General features: G+C 41.4%; 1 protein-coding gene across 1 annotated transcript in view; it reads left to right on the forward strand.

Annotated features, from left to right (window-relative positions):
- RAB3C (RAB3C, member RAS oncogene family) overlaps positions 1–16701 on the forward strand; it is a 152687-nt gene that overhangs the window by 116755 nt on the left and 19231 nt on the right. Inside the window, exon 4 of the mRNA XM_068422694.1 lies at positions 15221–15345. Within this exon, the coding sequence (XP_068278795.1) occupies positions 15221–15345 (125 nt within the window). The remainder of the gene's footprint in view (positions 1–15220; positions 15346–16701) is intronic.

The following is a 16701-nucleotide window of genomic DNA, read 5'->3' on the forward strand; positions in this document are numbered from 1 at the left end:
CCAAAGCTGTGGGTGAGACTCTCAGGATAAATATAGCTGATACGTTGCAGACATCCATATCCAAATGAAACGCATGAGGATCCCTTCTAGTCAATGGCAAGAAACAGACACTTTTCTCTCATTACTCATCTCATTCTAAAGTATAGAACAGACCAGATGAATTGCACCCAAGAAGACCTCTGCCAGCCCATCTGTGTCAGAGCTGTGAAGAGTTGTGATGTCTAACCTGTCTAGATCTGCTAAGAGAAATCTCTAATAGGGATGTGGTTATACAGGCACAAGTTTTACTACTTTATTTTGATGTACTATAGGATCAGAGCTGGCAGTGCATGATAGTTTATTACATTCCAGGGCAAAATACAGTTTTGTTTATATAGTTACATCCACGTCGGAGACACTTTCTGGCAAAGCAGTCATTTCCTCTACTCCATGCCTTATAACGACCTTGCTGTCCAACTCATTCATTCACACTTACTTGTTTGTAATTATAGGCTTTCATTTCTGGAATAGCATATAGGAAATGTTTTATTCTCTTCATTTTCCAGTATATTAGTTTACTCTACTGCTCTGGAGACACAGAAAAATTTCACTGATGAACTTTTGATTTTGTGATGCTTGCCCTTATAAGCTTTCCATCCAAAGATTACTGTCTACCTAAGCACCTGTTTAATGCACACAGTTATGTCTTCCAAGAGGGGTCTCTGCCCACTGAAGTTAGTGACGAAGTGTCCATAAGAAAATATTAAACACTTCTTTTTTATTACTGGAGAGAAGCTGTAACCTTAAAAATGTGTTAGCTAACATGGTTTAAACAGTATGCTTTAAAGTGCTCACCAGCAGAGTGAGACAAACTTTAATTTATGAAAGTTCAACATAAACCCTAGGAGAGGTTAGGCCATATCACATTGAAATGACACTGTGTTCAGTTTTCAAAAGTGTTAGAAAGATTTAAATCTAATCTTCAAATTTTTTACTAAAAAGTTGTATTCATTTCTGCATATATTGCTGACAGCTTCTGCCATACTCAGGATTTCCTTTTAAATCTGGCTTGTAGGGTCAGGGACAAGCACTACACTTTTGTTGTAAGAATTGTGATGGAGAACAAAATTTGAATATGTAATAGCTAGGGCTTGAGAAGCAAAAATATATATATACATACGTATATATAAACACAGTCTTTTCATTTGTGAATCAGGTAGCAGCACTACTGACATTCTGAATGAATACTCAAATCTTCAATTTTTTATAACTTTTTTCTTGCTTTATTTTTAATCCTAGGAATAAAATCTGAAGTCTAATGCCTCCCATCATCCTCTGTGAGTCAGCAGAAATAAATCTGCAGTTTGCTGGCTTGCAGCGTGAGTCAGCAAGACAATCCTGCCACCCTGTGCCAGGCAGGATGTTTTTTACTGTTGCCTTTGGCTCCTGGCAGCCCTCATAAAATGAATTTTGATCAGTAGTATCCCAAAAGCAAAGTGTGACCAGACTAATTGAAAATTTACCTTCAGGGCCTCAAAAGAAAATAAAAAAGTACAATTGTATAACTCAGACTTGTCTGATTAACCCATATCATTTACAGTGAGATTAAGGTAGTTGCCATTTTGCCAGTCCAGTTTCAGGTATCTGTGAAAAAAGGCAGAAGCTCAAGTGTTCAGATGAAAACTAGGCCACACGTATTCTGACTCAAAATTTCAGACCTCAAATCTCTTGTGCTTTCAAGTCTACAGCCACATAGGGAAATTACTTCCAAAGAGGTATTGGTGCAATGATGGAATCACATTTTTATGCCTAGTGTTTAAGTATAGCTCTGAATGTTTCCTTTGCTCTGCTTCCAGAAGATAATAGGATAAGTAACTTTAAAGACAAAATGCTGATAGGATTTATACCAGTTCTGATATAAAATGTACTATTACAGAAGTAACATATCCTTGATGTTTTAGTAAAACAATGCTGTCTACCTTATCAACAAGAAGGAAAATGACTCACATGATAGCCTTGACACATGGCTTACAAGCTGGATGAATCCTTAACAAGGATAGTCCATGATAATTTATCACAGGTGGCTTCAATGACCTAGTAAGCTTTTTCAGTGATTAAAATTAGATCTGATTGTTTTAACCTCTTCGTTAAAAAATCGACACAGGCATTTCAGAACACAATTTATGTGCGTATAAGACTGAGTTGTTTATGAAAGAGTTTGTGCAAAATACCAAATGAGAAAAATAACTCAAAATGATCTAAAAATATCAGATATAAGAGAAGCAATAGCAGAATTCATTTAAACTTTAAAAATGAAAGCTAAAACAATAGAGAAGATAAAATCCAAACCAGTGAATTTGAGAAGTGAGAGAAACTTGGAAGGTATTCCTGAAAAAACAGGCAGAAAGGGATTAATAGCCACAAATATGCAACAAATATCATAATGAGATATGACAGTAAAAAGTCAGGGTCAATACAGAATTCCAGAGAAATGTTTAATGAGAAGTTCCCTAAAACTGGAACACCTTGTTGCCAGATACTTGCCATATATATTACAAATATGAATCTGGATTTGCTGTTTAAAAGATAATAAGGAAAAATAATTAACTCTATATGACCCAGATGAATTATAACTATGGAAGTATCAATGTTCTTATGAACCAAAAGATCTTGACTGTGCCTGTAAAAACTTTGCTACTTCCAAAATGGCATTACTGTGCAGGGGCTCTTTGGGGCTGAAGGCGAGAGGCTAACAGATAACCCCAGAATTGCAAGAGAGGCTCTTCAGCAGAGTAGTGCAGTCCGGGGTTAAGGGGCCATTGCTGGTGCAGTCAAGAGGGAATTATTAGATACGAGCGTGTAGGATCAAAAGGACTTGCTCAGCATCAGTATTGCTTGCTTAACTTCTTTTTTTTAAATTATCAGAAACACATCACTGTAAGAAAGAAAAACAGAAAATGTGACGACACATACATATGTGTATCTGTTTCCTGATATATATATATACACACACACAAAATGGCAAGCAAAAAGTATATTTTTAAGTGACAGCGAATTGCTCATTTACTCAAAAGTGAAATATACTCAAACAGATGCTGTAGTTGGTTTAGTAAATGACTTCAGTACTCCCTTATTTCACAGCTATGTTTTTCAAATACCAGAGTTAGGATCAGCTGTATTGATTAGGGTCATTACTCAGAGTTCCGGCGACAGTCTGTGCAATCAACATAAACTGGTGATTAACAGGATCATTTAGTTGGAAACATCTGGAACAATAAACCATGGGGATAGTCAAAAGATGTGCAAGTGCAGACTGTATTTTGCCTTTTATTGTTTCCATGAATATTATTTTCCTGTAAATACTTTTTTCCATCTCCTTTCAAACCCTAATCTTTGATGATTGTGTGTATTGTGCATGTGTAATAGTAGCTTTGAAGGATGATAATTTAATGGTGGGTTTCTCAGTGGGGAGAAAATTAAAACATACAGCCTTTTGTCTGTGTGGTGAGTTGCTAGATCACTTTCCACAGTATGACACAGCTTGCGGCATTATACATGACATAAAAACTCTTCATTAACATGTGTCGTTACTGAGTCCCACTGTGAAAAATGTGTTATATTAGTTGGTTTGCTCATAAGTAAACCTTGTTGTAGGAGAAGATTTTGTGCTCTGTGAATAAGAACTAAATATTGAAATGTATTTTATATTGTTTATATCATGACACAAAAATTATCATGTCTCTAAATTGGAGATACATGAACTTGATGGATGGACCACTCAGTGGATAAGGAATTGGATGGATGGTTGCATTGAAAGAGTTGTGGTCAATGGCTCGATGTCCAAGTGGAGACCACTCATGAGTGGCTTTCCTCAGGCGTCGGTATTGGGACTGGCACTGTTTAACATCTTTGTTGGCGACATGGACAGTGGGATTGAGTGCATCCTCAGCAAGTTTGCTGATGACACCAAACTGTGTGGTGTGGTTGACAGGCTGGAGGGAAGGGATGCCATCCAGAAGGACCTTGACAGGCTTGAGAGGTGGGCACGTGCAAACCGCATGAAGTTCAACAAGGTCAAGTGCAAGGTCCTGCATGTGGGTCGGGGCAATCCCAAGCACAAATACAGGCTGGGAGGAGAATGGATTGAGAGCAGCCTGAGGAGAAGGACTTGGGGGTGATGGTTGATGAGAAGCTCAACATGAGCCGGCAATGTGCTCTTGCAGCCCAGAAGGCCAAACACATCCTGGGCTGCATCAAAAACAGAGTGACCAGCAGGTCAAGGGAGGTGATTCTCCCTCACCACTCCACTCTGGTCAGACCCCACCTGGAGTACTGCGTTCAGCTCTGGGGTCCCCAACAGAAGAAGGACATGGAGCTGTTGGAGCGAGTCCAGAGGAGGGCCACGAAGATGATCAGAGGGCTGGAGCACCTCTCCTAGGAAGACAGGCTGAGAGACTTGGGGCTCTTCAGCCTGGAGAAGACAAGGCTCCAGGGAGACCTTCTAGCAGCCTTCCAGTACCTGAAGGGGGCCTACAGGAAAGTGGGAGAGGGACTTTTTTACAAGGGCATGTAATGATATCACCATGTGGGTAACAGTTTTAAACTGAAAGAGGGGAGATTAGATCTTAGGAGGAAATCCTTCCCTGTGAGCGTGATGAGACAGTAGAACAGGTTGCCCAGAGAAGTCGTGGATGCCCCCTCCCTGGAAGTGTTCAAGGCCAGGTTGGACAGGGCTTTGAGCAACCTGGTCTAGTGGAAGGTGTCCCTGTGAATGGCAGGGGGGTTGGAACTAGATGATCTTTAAGGTCCCTTCCAACCCAAACCATTCTATGATTCAATGAAATACAAGGGAGTAAGTTGGAAGATCTCTCTGCCCTTAACATCTAACACAGTATTTGTTGTCTCTTCTTCACTGTCTGTATAAACATCGGTTCAACTTTTCTAAAGAAAAAGCTTGGAAAGGAAGTATATACTGCGTATCAGAAAAGGAAAGAAATACAGTTGACTTTGACAGGGAATTCACTGTCTTGTATTAGTTCTGCACACCTTCAGCCAAAGTCCATCTTGCCTAGGAGTAGGTCAGGAGCTTCCATAGGAGTACTCTGTCATCTGCCTCCATGACAAAAAACCCTCCAGTGTGTGCAATGTCAGGGTGATATACTGTGTGTCAGGCTAAGGCTGTTCTTAGACTTAGTGCCAGCTGTTTAAGTGTCAGCTGCAGTGTGCTGGCTGTGCAGGTACAGGAAAACACCTCACCTGGTGGTCTTTTCTTCTAAAGAGATGCCCATCAGAGCTCAGGCACAGCAGGTACTGGGGAGGAGGGATACAGAATATAGTAGTAATTTAGAGCACAGTCTTTTTTTTTTTTTACCTTTTTTGGTTTTTTTTAAATGTAGTAAGTGCATAATTGGGCTCCTGCTACACTGGTATTGGAAATTAGTTTCAAGGTATATTTGACAGCTGGGAAGAAAGCAGGATGCAGATCTTGTGCAAAATGCAAAAATTAAGGATACCTGCAACCTGATTAATACAAATTAAGTATGCCCTGCAGGCTTCTGGTCCTTCATTGTAACTCCAAGTAAAGGACATATATAAGGATTACAGTTTGAACATGAATGTCTTTTGCCCACAATATATTCATTTGATGCCATATACCATTATCCAATGGATTTGCATTTTAATGTTAGAAAATAATCTTCTGACAACAACAGACATTTGGTACTCTTATTTGAAACAACGCTGTACAGAAAAGGCACCAAAGCTAATTCATGGACTACTAAGAAAATCATTTGTATATTACATCAAAAATGGAATGTAATTCAATAAAGTACTCAGCAGAGGATTCTGGATGGGAAGGCACTTCTGTGTGCAAGGTAAGAACAGATAGAAATGGTTGATGAGAAAGAAAATTCTGATTGATGAGTCTCTGTGATGCCTACCTCCCATCTGAGGTACTACACAGAATTACATAGTTATCAATGACGTGTCAGTTCTCATTACATTGTGTTAAATGCAGACCCAAAGCGGACATTATTAAGTAAGCATATACTTCCTCATTACAATTATGGTAACAGGGTATCACTAACATACTTACATGAGAATAAATGTCATAAACACACAGAAAATATCAGCTCTTACATCTCTAGCTGTTCTGTTCTTTTTCTTTTTTTCTTTTTTTTTGAGTAACTAAACTTTTTGCAAAATGATATGTCATATTTCCTTGCATAATGTTACAAAAAGGTATACATTAAAGATTAGCTCAGTATTACCCTCCAAAAGAACTGGGTTCATTTTGATTATCTTTATAAACTATCAAAACTGAAATGTGGCACATGGTTTTTCTAAAATGAAGTTGTGGCCTCAGAAACTTGTAGTGGGGTCTTCTGTTAAGGTAGCTTTTGTGTTTGTTCACTGGCAAAGCTAAATTTATTTTCCTTAAAGTAGGTGCAATTCCTACCAGAATAATGAAAACCTGTGATGCTCTTGGTAATGTGCATTTTGACTAGCCTTCTGGCTGAAAATGAACCAGAAATTTGTTAGTGTCACACCTGTCATGCAGCTTCTGCATCATCAACTCATCTTCCTCCAAGGGAAGGTTAAACGTGTAGCCTTTCATTGCATGGTGTGCACTCTTTGTCTCTGCACAAGGAAGATAAAACTTGTCAGAAGGAAGTGGTGAGTCATTGGTATGCTTCTGGTTTCTTCAATATTAGCTTATTTCACAATCATAAGGCATTTTTCAATTCATTTGCCCTTCAATCCAGACAGAAAACATAATATTGTGTAAACAGTAACTCACACATCAAATACAGTCAATCCTGGCCAATATTCATACATCGCGGTCTGTCGCAAGAGTAAAGGGGTTGGTATATCCCATTTTTGCTATTACATCCCCTTCTCGCCAGATCCTTTTCCCTTGCTGTTTTGTGATACTGAGGATGGAAGAAATTTATTTTGTTCATTTGTTCCCCTTCTTTGCCCCCTTCCATCCACATTCAATACTCCTGTGTTACTGGGGCATCTTGGCCTATTCTCTATCATATGTTAATAAGCACTTGCAGTCAGCAGGTGCTGGTGCCATCACTGAAAATAAGCATCACAAATTCAGTATACGCCATCTATTCTGAATAAAAGTGGAGATGCTAGGAAGTGGAGATGGTAGGAAGTTCACTAGATTTAAATCCTCGATGAGAAGGATCGAGGTGCAATTTCCCCATTCCTGTCAGAGGTTCATCTACCTCAGCTTTCTATTGTGATAATTATTTCCTTTATTGATCGCTTTTCTTGGTTTTCACTAATTGCTTCAATAATTAGAAAGGGGTTCACGAATGCAAAAGGTAGAAGAGTTTGTATTAGCTGTAATCATTGAGCTTTTATGTCCCTCAGCTGGAGCGTGCCAGAATGATGAAATGAGTTTGAGTTTAAATATGCACTTAATAGTCTGAGTTGCAAATATCCAGATCTTCCTTGTCAGTAATGGAGGAAAGATCCTGAGCTGTTTCTCAAAGCTATTTCTGTTTCTTGGGGCTGTGTATGCCCCCAGCTGCTAATCAGTTCAGCTAAAATTTGGCAAATGTTAGGATCTTCTTTTTATTATTACTGATGTTATTGCTAATTATTTCTAGTATATTCCTACTATGCCAGTAACCATGGCCAACAGAAAGTCTAGTATTCAAGTACTCCAGGACCCTTCTTTCTTGTTTTTGCTCAGAGTACTTAGAATTTTTAACCTCGGCACTGTCTTCAAAATCTCAATCAGAAAGTGGAGTTGGGTTTTTTGGTTGGTAGGTTTACACATTCTGGATGGCTCATCTCCCACTAACAGTAGATTATTTACTGGAGAACAGATGCAAAGCCTGAGGCCACCTCTCTCCCTGCCCTCTCTGTAGCACGGTCTGAGCACCAAGTGCAGAGCAGCTGGTACAGAGCCAGCTGCCAAATGGCCATCAAGACTGAGCATTGCAATCATTTAACATGCTGTATAGAATAATCCTATATAGGTTACGTCTCCATCATATCCCCAAGATGAATGGGATAGAGAGAGAAAATGGGAAAACCCCAAGATACAGGGGCATTCCTAAAGCACGTAACCTATCAGGATTGCTGGGAATAATAAGGGTTTAGGAGATGTAATGGAGGACATGGGGAAAGGAATGGAGCATATGGTACATACTGAAGTATAGAAGATACTTGGTAGTATGAGGGAGACCTCAGACTCATCCTGGAAAAGGTGGCTTGAATGGAGAGAGTGGCAGAGCTCCTCACACACAAGGAGGGTGGGAAGGAGCTCCTGACATGATCCTGTCCCTGAAAAGATGGGAATGGCAGAGCTTCCCCTTACCATCCCAGTCTGTGTCAGGGGTGGAGAGGGCTGTGCCATACCCTATCACATCCCATGGGATGGGGACTGGGGAAAGGGGGGAAAGATACCCTCCAGTGCCTCAATTACAGAAGGAAAATCATGTCTCCTGAAAATGCTGGAAAGCTCGCCTTCCTGCTCAGAGGTAGCCAGGCTTTGGCATGCTCACTTGCTAATAAAGTTAGGAAGTTCAACTGAGGGCACTGAAGGCTTTTGGACACACCTCCAAACTTATAGCTGCTTCTCTGACACTCCCCCTCACCGAACACTTAAATAAACTGAGAAAGTTTTAGAATAAATAACCTGGACTCCACCCCAGATCCCATCACTACACTGCAACCCCTGATAGTTCAGCTAATGGACTTTGGAGGTACCATGCTACAAGAATCAGTCAGTGAACTCAACATAACAGTACCTTAAAAATCAAAAATGTTTTGGTAGATGTTCTGTTGATTTGGGTTTGGTTGGGTTTTTTTTTTTGCTTTGTTTTTTTTGTTTGTTTTCCTGGCAAGATGATGCACTCCAGTTAATTGTATACTCCTTGCTGAAGCCAGAACATCAGAAGTACAACATGTTCCCTGAACTTGCTGGAATAAACATTATACATGGCCCACTCTGGAGCATTTTCATTAGGGTGCTTCTCTGCTGTCAGTGCATGTGACTTATTGCATAATTTATCTAAAAAGCCCATAGAAATGGCAGGCATCCTTGGAGGGATCTAGGTCCAAACAGTGGTGTGTCAATTGTGGCTGTCTCTAAAAGTTCATACTCCTGATATGTTTACTATATGGGCATATCTTTATTGAATATATTTGTTTGCGATCTTTGCTATCTGTGGATGAGAATATACTAGAGACTATTCCAGGTTAGATTAATGTTTGTTCTGGACATATACGAGTTAGGAAAAAGTGATCCTCTAGAGTTATATTCTGAGTGAACCCTAAGGTATGCCAATCAGTGGGTGCAACCAAAATGTATGGAGTACAACAAGCGGCAGGTTTGGCTTCTGTAACAGTTTCTCCAGGGTACGATGCAGTGCTACCCAGGTGTAGTTAAGTCTGAACTCTTAGAGGTAAATATTATCATGCCGGATCTGACAGCTCGAGAGAGATGAGGCTACTGCAACTCCATGCCCCAGGTCCAACCAGTAGTGAGGCTGAATATGTATTCCCAGCAGGCATGTGCACACAATACACACAGGTACAAGACGTATATATGGATATATACACAGCCAGCCACACAGATCACAGACAGACACACAGAGCACTCCCACAAACAGCACCAACAGCCTCATCCTGCTCCACTCCTTGGCAAAGCATCATAGAGGTCCACTAGTGAGAATATATGTGCGTAGATGTACATACAGCATGGGTCCCTTCATCAGCTAGGCTCATATGCTCAGTCTGCCCAGTAGCTGCTCCTGGATCCCGGTCTCCCCAGTTGTTGGCACCTGGACGTACAAGCCTCCAGTGTTGACCCGTGGTGACAGGTTTCACACATGGACAGTGGTGCTGAGGCTCCCCTGGGACAGCCCTGGGAGCGGCCTGGTTGTGGTAACCCTTCTTCTGAGTCCTTAATTTGGGTTGTCACCTGCCTTTGTGCCCCTGTGCTCCTCTAGGCTTGTGGACGTGGGCCTTTGACAGGCTGATGGCTCCTGCAATAGGCCTGGAAGCAGCCAGGACCAGGATATTATTTGGGCTTTCCCACCTGCCATCATCTTTCTGTGCTCCTTTGTGGATGTGCAGATGAGCTTTTATCACATAATTTAAATGAGGTAGTTTGCACAACGGTAATATCACAGCAGCACTCCCATATTGATCTGTGCTAGCTACCTTGGCTTGCAGCACCTGGGTGACCTCAGCCAGTGGGGGCTGTGTGTTTCTGAAGCCCAGCCCAGCATGCCATGCAGTACTCCTTGTGAGCTGCCCACACGAGCACACGCAGAGCTGCCCACACGAGCACACGCGGAGCTGCCCACACGAGCGCACGCGGAGCTGCCCACACGAGCGCACGCGGAGCTGCCCACACGAGCAAATGCAGAGCTGCCCACACAAGCACACGCAGAGCTGCCCACACGAGCAAATGCAGAGCTGCCCACACAAGCACACGCAGAGCTGCCCACACGTGGAGCTGCCCACAAGAGTACACACAGAGCTGCCCACATGCGGAGCTGCCCACACGAGCACACGCAGAGCTGCCCACACGAGCACACACGGAGCTGCCCACACACAGAGCTGCCCACACGAGCACACGCAGAGCTGCCCACACGAGCACACACGGAGCTGCCCACACACAGAGCTGCCCACACGAGCACATGCGGAGCTGCCCACACGAGCGCACGCAGAGCTGCCCACACGAGCGCACGCGGAGCTGCCCACACGAGCACACACAGAGCTGCCCACACGAGCACACGCAGAGCTGCCCACACACGGAGCTGTCCACACGAGCACACGCGGAGCTGCCCACACGAGCGCACGCGGAGCTGCCCACACGAGCAAACGCAGAGCTGCCCACACGAGCACACGCAGAGCTGCCCACACAAGCACACGCAGAGCTGCCCACACAAGCACACGCAGAGCTGCCCACACGAGCACACACGGAGCTGCCCACACACAGAGCTGCCCACACGAGCACACGCAGAGCTGCCCACACGAGCACACACGGAGCTGCCCACACACAGAGCTGCCCACACGAGCGCACACAGAGCTGCCCACACGAGCACACGCAGAGCTGCCCACACACGGAGCTGTCCACACGAGCACACGCGGAGCTGCCCACACGAGTGCATGCAGACACCCCACCGTTGCTGCCCGGATAATTATTTGAAGCTCTTGAATGTTCAGTTGTGCAGGATCACGCTTCTGCATGAAGGTTCGTCTCCTGCTTCTTTGAAAGTTTTCTTCTTTCATGGTTGGTTTTAATCTTCCCGCTAGAACCAAATTCTTTATTAAACTGATTCTTTTATCGGCCTCAAGCAGAGGCCTGAGAATAGAAGGATCCCTTTAAGCTTGTATATAATCTTTCCCTAAAGATAATGTGCTGCAACATACACCTTTTAGCTACTCCTTCCTCTCTGTCATGAAGGTGCATTTCACTATGCTTGGTTATAACCAGAACTGACATTTCATTTTTTTGGCAGACTTGGAGGGGGGTAGTGCATGATAGTAGTGTCTTTGGTCTTTATAGTGGTGTGTTCACCATTTCAAGCATTGTAATATTCACTTTGAAACCTGTGTGCTCATGAGAGATGAGGTAACAGTGGACAGCTTTGCCTAGGTAACACTGGTTTTATTTTCTCCTTCAGTAAATGACAGTGTTAGAAGTGGCTGCAATAAAAAATCTCATTATACTCTATTGAACTAAAACCCAGTATTTTCAGAAGAATATTTTGTGAACTAACAAGTATTACAAGGCGTTTTCTAGGAGCAGAACTAGGTAGCACGGTAGTACTGACGCAGTGTACATATAGACATATGCCAGTGTGAAGTGTTTAACTTTACCTTTCCTTTAGGGTTCACTTCAAACAAAGTAGGATTTTTGTATTCAACACACAAAACTGTGTTTTGAACATTTTTTTCACATGGTATTTCATTCCGTCAAACAAAGGAAAAAACCCTCCGTATTATTTTTGACACTCTTTTGTCATAATTGTCTGAAACTGTTTTGGAGATTTATTTATGTAACTTTACAGTACTTTGAACCAGTAGTGATACAGCACTGTTTTAAGATGAGCAAATAGCATTTCTTTAGTTAGCATTCAGCAAGTGCTCTTTTCTGACAAGGAATATGGCAGAATTGCAGCTCAGGGAGAACAAGTCTTGCACTGATCACTGAAAGTAATGGCTCATTTAACTCCTGCATTAATCTGCCCTGCTGATGTCTATACATTATAAAAATTCAAGCATGTTGCAGATTGCCTGCCTACCATACAACTAGAATGCGAAAGATTTACAGGGTAAATTACTATTAACATATACCAGGTTGCTGAGACTGAACAAGAGTTGCTATATTTAGCTTACTGCAAACCTCGGCTTTGCCTTTTTATGTCTTCAATCTTCCTGAGGCTAAAATTCTTTACAAGGACAATGGTTTGTGTTTTGGATTAATCAGAAGCCTCGGTCATTTAAAAGGTCAGGTATGCAAGGAACAGCAAAATCTCCTTTTAAAATGATGTCTGTGTTGGCTTTTGTGGAGAATTGTGGGAATCAAAATCTCTAGAAGCCATTAGTGGAGATGTATGTCTAAAACAAAACATAACAGTGATAAGCCTATTCTATTCTTTGAATCCAAGCTCCTACTGATGTGGGGTTGGGTGGGGATCTATTTGAATGATTTTCACAGTCAGTCAGTTGTATTTTTGCACTACAGAGTCTTCTGCAAAACATAAGCCTTTGGAATTGTTGTCAAGGACAAGATCTATTCTCTTGTTGCTTAAAAATGCTTTATAACTAGATGAGACATAAGTAAACCAGATAAAGTCTAAGAATAAAATAAATCGCTTTGGTAGTGAGAAGCATTTGAATGCACAGGTTCCTAGTTCATAGAATGAAAAATCGTGTCTGGCTGCAGTAAAATGGAGGGGGTTATATTCTTAAACAAAAAACCTCATGTAAGGCTCTGGAGCAAAAGTCTGCAAAACAAGACTGAATGAATTCTCTTTACACTGGTGTAACGATATTTCTCCAGGTTGTATTTCTTTTTTCATCAATTTCTTATATTTCACCTTTGCAGAATACGCAAGTAATTCCTTCTATAAAGCTTAATATTTTTAGTGTATATTTTGCTTTTGAAAAGTCTTCAATTTCCTGCTGACATGAGGAGAACAAATTGACCCTCAACTCATAACCGTTCAAAGCTAAGCTCTTTTAGAGTCCTTAATGGACTTACATCCTCTGACATTTGAGCTGCTAGTATTTGCAAAGTTGCTATGGTGACAAATGTAGTTCTGGTTAAAAAAAATAATAATAATTCTATTTTGCTTAACCACAAATTCCAGAAGAACCAGCATGGTTTCAAAAGAACATTTCTGCCAAAATGAACGCACGATGCTCTTTTTTCAGTGTAATTGTATTTTTAGTAAAATATAAGTGTACAGGGAAGTGTGACCTCTGCTTTGGTTACAGTGCCTTATGATCGCCTACTCAAATTACTAAAACAGATTTAAAATAGCACAGTGTCCTTTTCTTGAAAGAAAGATCAGAGCAGGCCCAAGGGAACAAAATGCCTGGAGCTTGCTTCAGCTTCTTTTTGGTCATCCTAATTAAGTAAAACAACCCTAAAGGCAGTGTGATCCTTTCCCTTAAATTCCTCTGTCCAGCACTGCAAACCTGTCATGCGTGGCTTAAAGGTGCTTTGACTCATACAGGGAGGTCTCAGCCTGTGGGCAATGGCATTTGACCCAGGGTTACAAAGATAGCTGTAGCAGTATTTGCCCATGTCCATCCCTCTGGTCTTGCAATAAGAAAAGCCAGCTGAGGAGATTCGATCCATTTTCTGTCTTGCAGCAGAAATGGTTGTCAGACTACATTATGATCTTTTTTGTGCATGAAACATTTTACAGACAGGGATTTGAATATGTAGAGATAACGACTGTGTTATGAGAAGAGGTCATGAGTGAACTTGGCACCCACACAGACCAGCTTCCAAAACGCTTAGGTGACAGATTTTTGAAGTTATTTAATCTTTTCTCACAGAGACGTAGGGCCCTGATACAGAACAGGATTCCTTTCCAGGTCGCCCTCCCCTAAACGTGTAGTTAAGCAGGTTAGTTTCTATTCCAGTGCAATTTGCCTAAGCACCCTGTATTGTCTAAGGGGAGAGAGAGGTGCTTTACATTTTTTTCTCTCTCCATCGATCATATGGGGACAGAAGAGATATTAATATCCTACGAAGCACTTGACTCAGAGCCTAAAGCCAGACATAGTCACAAGTCCAGGGCAAAGGGTAAGTGCTTAGAGTAAGCTTGCTGCACCCTGCGTTACCTTCAAGGGCAGGTACAGTTAGAAGGTGGTAGCCAGCAGCATCACTCGTGGCTGAGCCTTGAGCCAGGACATGGAGCTTTCCTCCCTACAGAGCAGGACTGAGTATCAGTAGAATGGTGACAGTCAGTGACTGAGAGGTGCTACGAGTGTGCTCCTAAGTTGCCCATTAGCTGCATCGCATTCAAATTGCAAAGAAGAGCTTTGTAGGGTAAGCTGTTTCACCACTAGCACTCAAGGTCCTATGGTGTTTCAAGGCCTCAGATACTCCAATTCAGCTGTAGTCATGGTTAGGGCATGTATAATTTAAATGGTAGGTAAATCAAAGTTCAAACTCAGCCCCTGTCCATGGCTTAATGCACAGTGTAACCATTGCTGTCATCCTGGTAGGTCAAACACCTATAGCGGAAGGTGCTGGAGAGAAACAACAGAAGGAAGACAGCATGGCTTTGAAGTTTTGCTGATAAATTTAGATCCTGATTGTAAAAGGTGAAAGATAGGGTGAAAGAAATGAATAAGCTTTTGATTTTGTTTCAAAGCTCTGGTTTTAGATGATAAGGTTTGCATTAAAATATGAAAATACTTTTTTTAATTGTGTGGGAGAAAGTGTCACCACTTCTTTCTAAAAATACAGGAAGAATGTTGATGGCAGGAGAAAACACTGAAAGGCTGTCTTGTTTTAACAAGAAAAAGTAAAACCTGTGTTGATATTATTCTTGTAATAATAATTCCTGACAGATAATCCGTAGCTTATTTGAAATCCAGAATTAAACAGAATCATGTTACCCTAGGTGTCAAAATCAGTATTGTCTTTTTTTTGTTTTGTTACAATTCTGTTTGAAAATCATTTAAGGGGAATTTGCTTTGCTTTGACTTCTCTCTCTCTCTGTGTCTCTCTTTTAAGGTCAACTCAAATCAAAACATACTCTTGGGATAATGCCCAGGTTATTTTGGTCGGTAACAAATGTGACATGGAGGATGAACGGGTAATCTTCACTGAGAGAGGCAAACATTTAGCAGAGCAACTTGGTAAGAAAAGAAATTACAAAAGCTTTATGATTGCTTGTGAGAATGCACAAAGTAATGTCATTAGTTGCTACAGTACTTGTAATGAAATGTTCATGATACATTTATTGTAAAGGAATAGTCATACACTGCCTCCCTTTTGCTTGTGCAGGCTGAGGTCTGAACTGTCTATGTTGATTTCACTAATACTGTAACATCATTAGAATGGACTTGTGTCTGGGGATGACCTTATGCAGAGCTGTGACACATCTGTCATCTAAAAGTGTCCACAAGACCAGTGCTGGCTCAGAGGCCAGCTTAGACTAAAGACATATCTGATAAAAGGTTCCTTATGCTGCTCCTTAGGTAGAAAGTACATTATGGCCTTTGTGATAAGCAGCAAGATTAGGCATGTCTGTATATACACAATATGTTTAGATAGTTATAGCTATAAGCAGATATGTCCTAGCCAGGGAAAAATTTTTTAAAAATGAAACAAACTGACAAAAAAACAAATCAGGAGAGGAGAGGAGAGGAGAGGAGAGGAGAGGAGAGGAGAGGAGAGGAGAGGAGAGGAGAGGAGAGGAGAGGAGAGATTAAAGAAACAGCTTACTCAAAATGTGAACTAGACCTTTTTGCAAGTTGAGAACATTTGGGTTATGACTTCCAATACCAATAATCCAAAACAGAAAGATGCCAATATCCAACTCCCACTGCTAACAGTTCACCTACTGCACATTTATACAGGTGTAAATAACATGAATCTCTGTTTCCTAAAGTGTCCCTCTAGGAGGCAAATATTGTCCACACAGAAAATTATGGAGCTGTGAACATCTCTGTTCTTTCCATTTCTGCCCAGCAGTGATATCCTTTCATAACATAAAATGTTTTTTGAGGTGATACTGGCCAAACTGTAATGGAAAATCTCCAGAGCATCATCATAATGCTACTACCCAGCCTGTTTTTTTCCTTCAAATTTGCTGATCATGCTCAACAGGTGTGCAAATCAAACCCTGGCATCGTTGGTGGTCAATTTCTGTGCTATACTGGGCATGGGTTTCTTATTATTTTTAAAACTGTGATAAAGGCTCAGTCTGGTGAACACGTGTGTAACTAAGATCTCCTTGTCACTATTCCTGTGTAGGTGTTTAGGGGAAAGGGTGTTAGGAGAGTGATTACGTGGGAAACAGAGAGAGATGGTGGCACTTCACAGTATACCACCTGTACTGGGTCTAATCCTATTCTGATGGTTCTTAATTTATGTATATTCATAGCTCACTGACCTTATTTTATAAAATAATTTTTCTAGTTGTACAATTGCTTGTCCTGGTAAATAATTTCATCAGAGTAACATATCTTCCTATCGCATCTGTGTAAATA

Source organism: Nyctibius grandis, chromosome Z (assembly GCF_013368605.1).
Source record: "Nyctibius grandis isolate bNycGra1 chromosome Z, bNycGra1.pri, whole genome shotgun sequence".
NCBI lineage: Eukaryota > Metazoa > Chordata > Aves > Nyctibiiformes > Nyctibiidae > Nyctibius > Nyctibius grandis.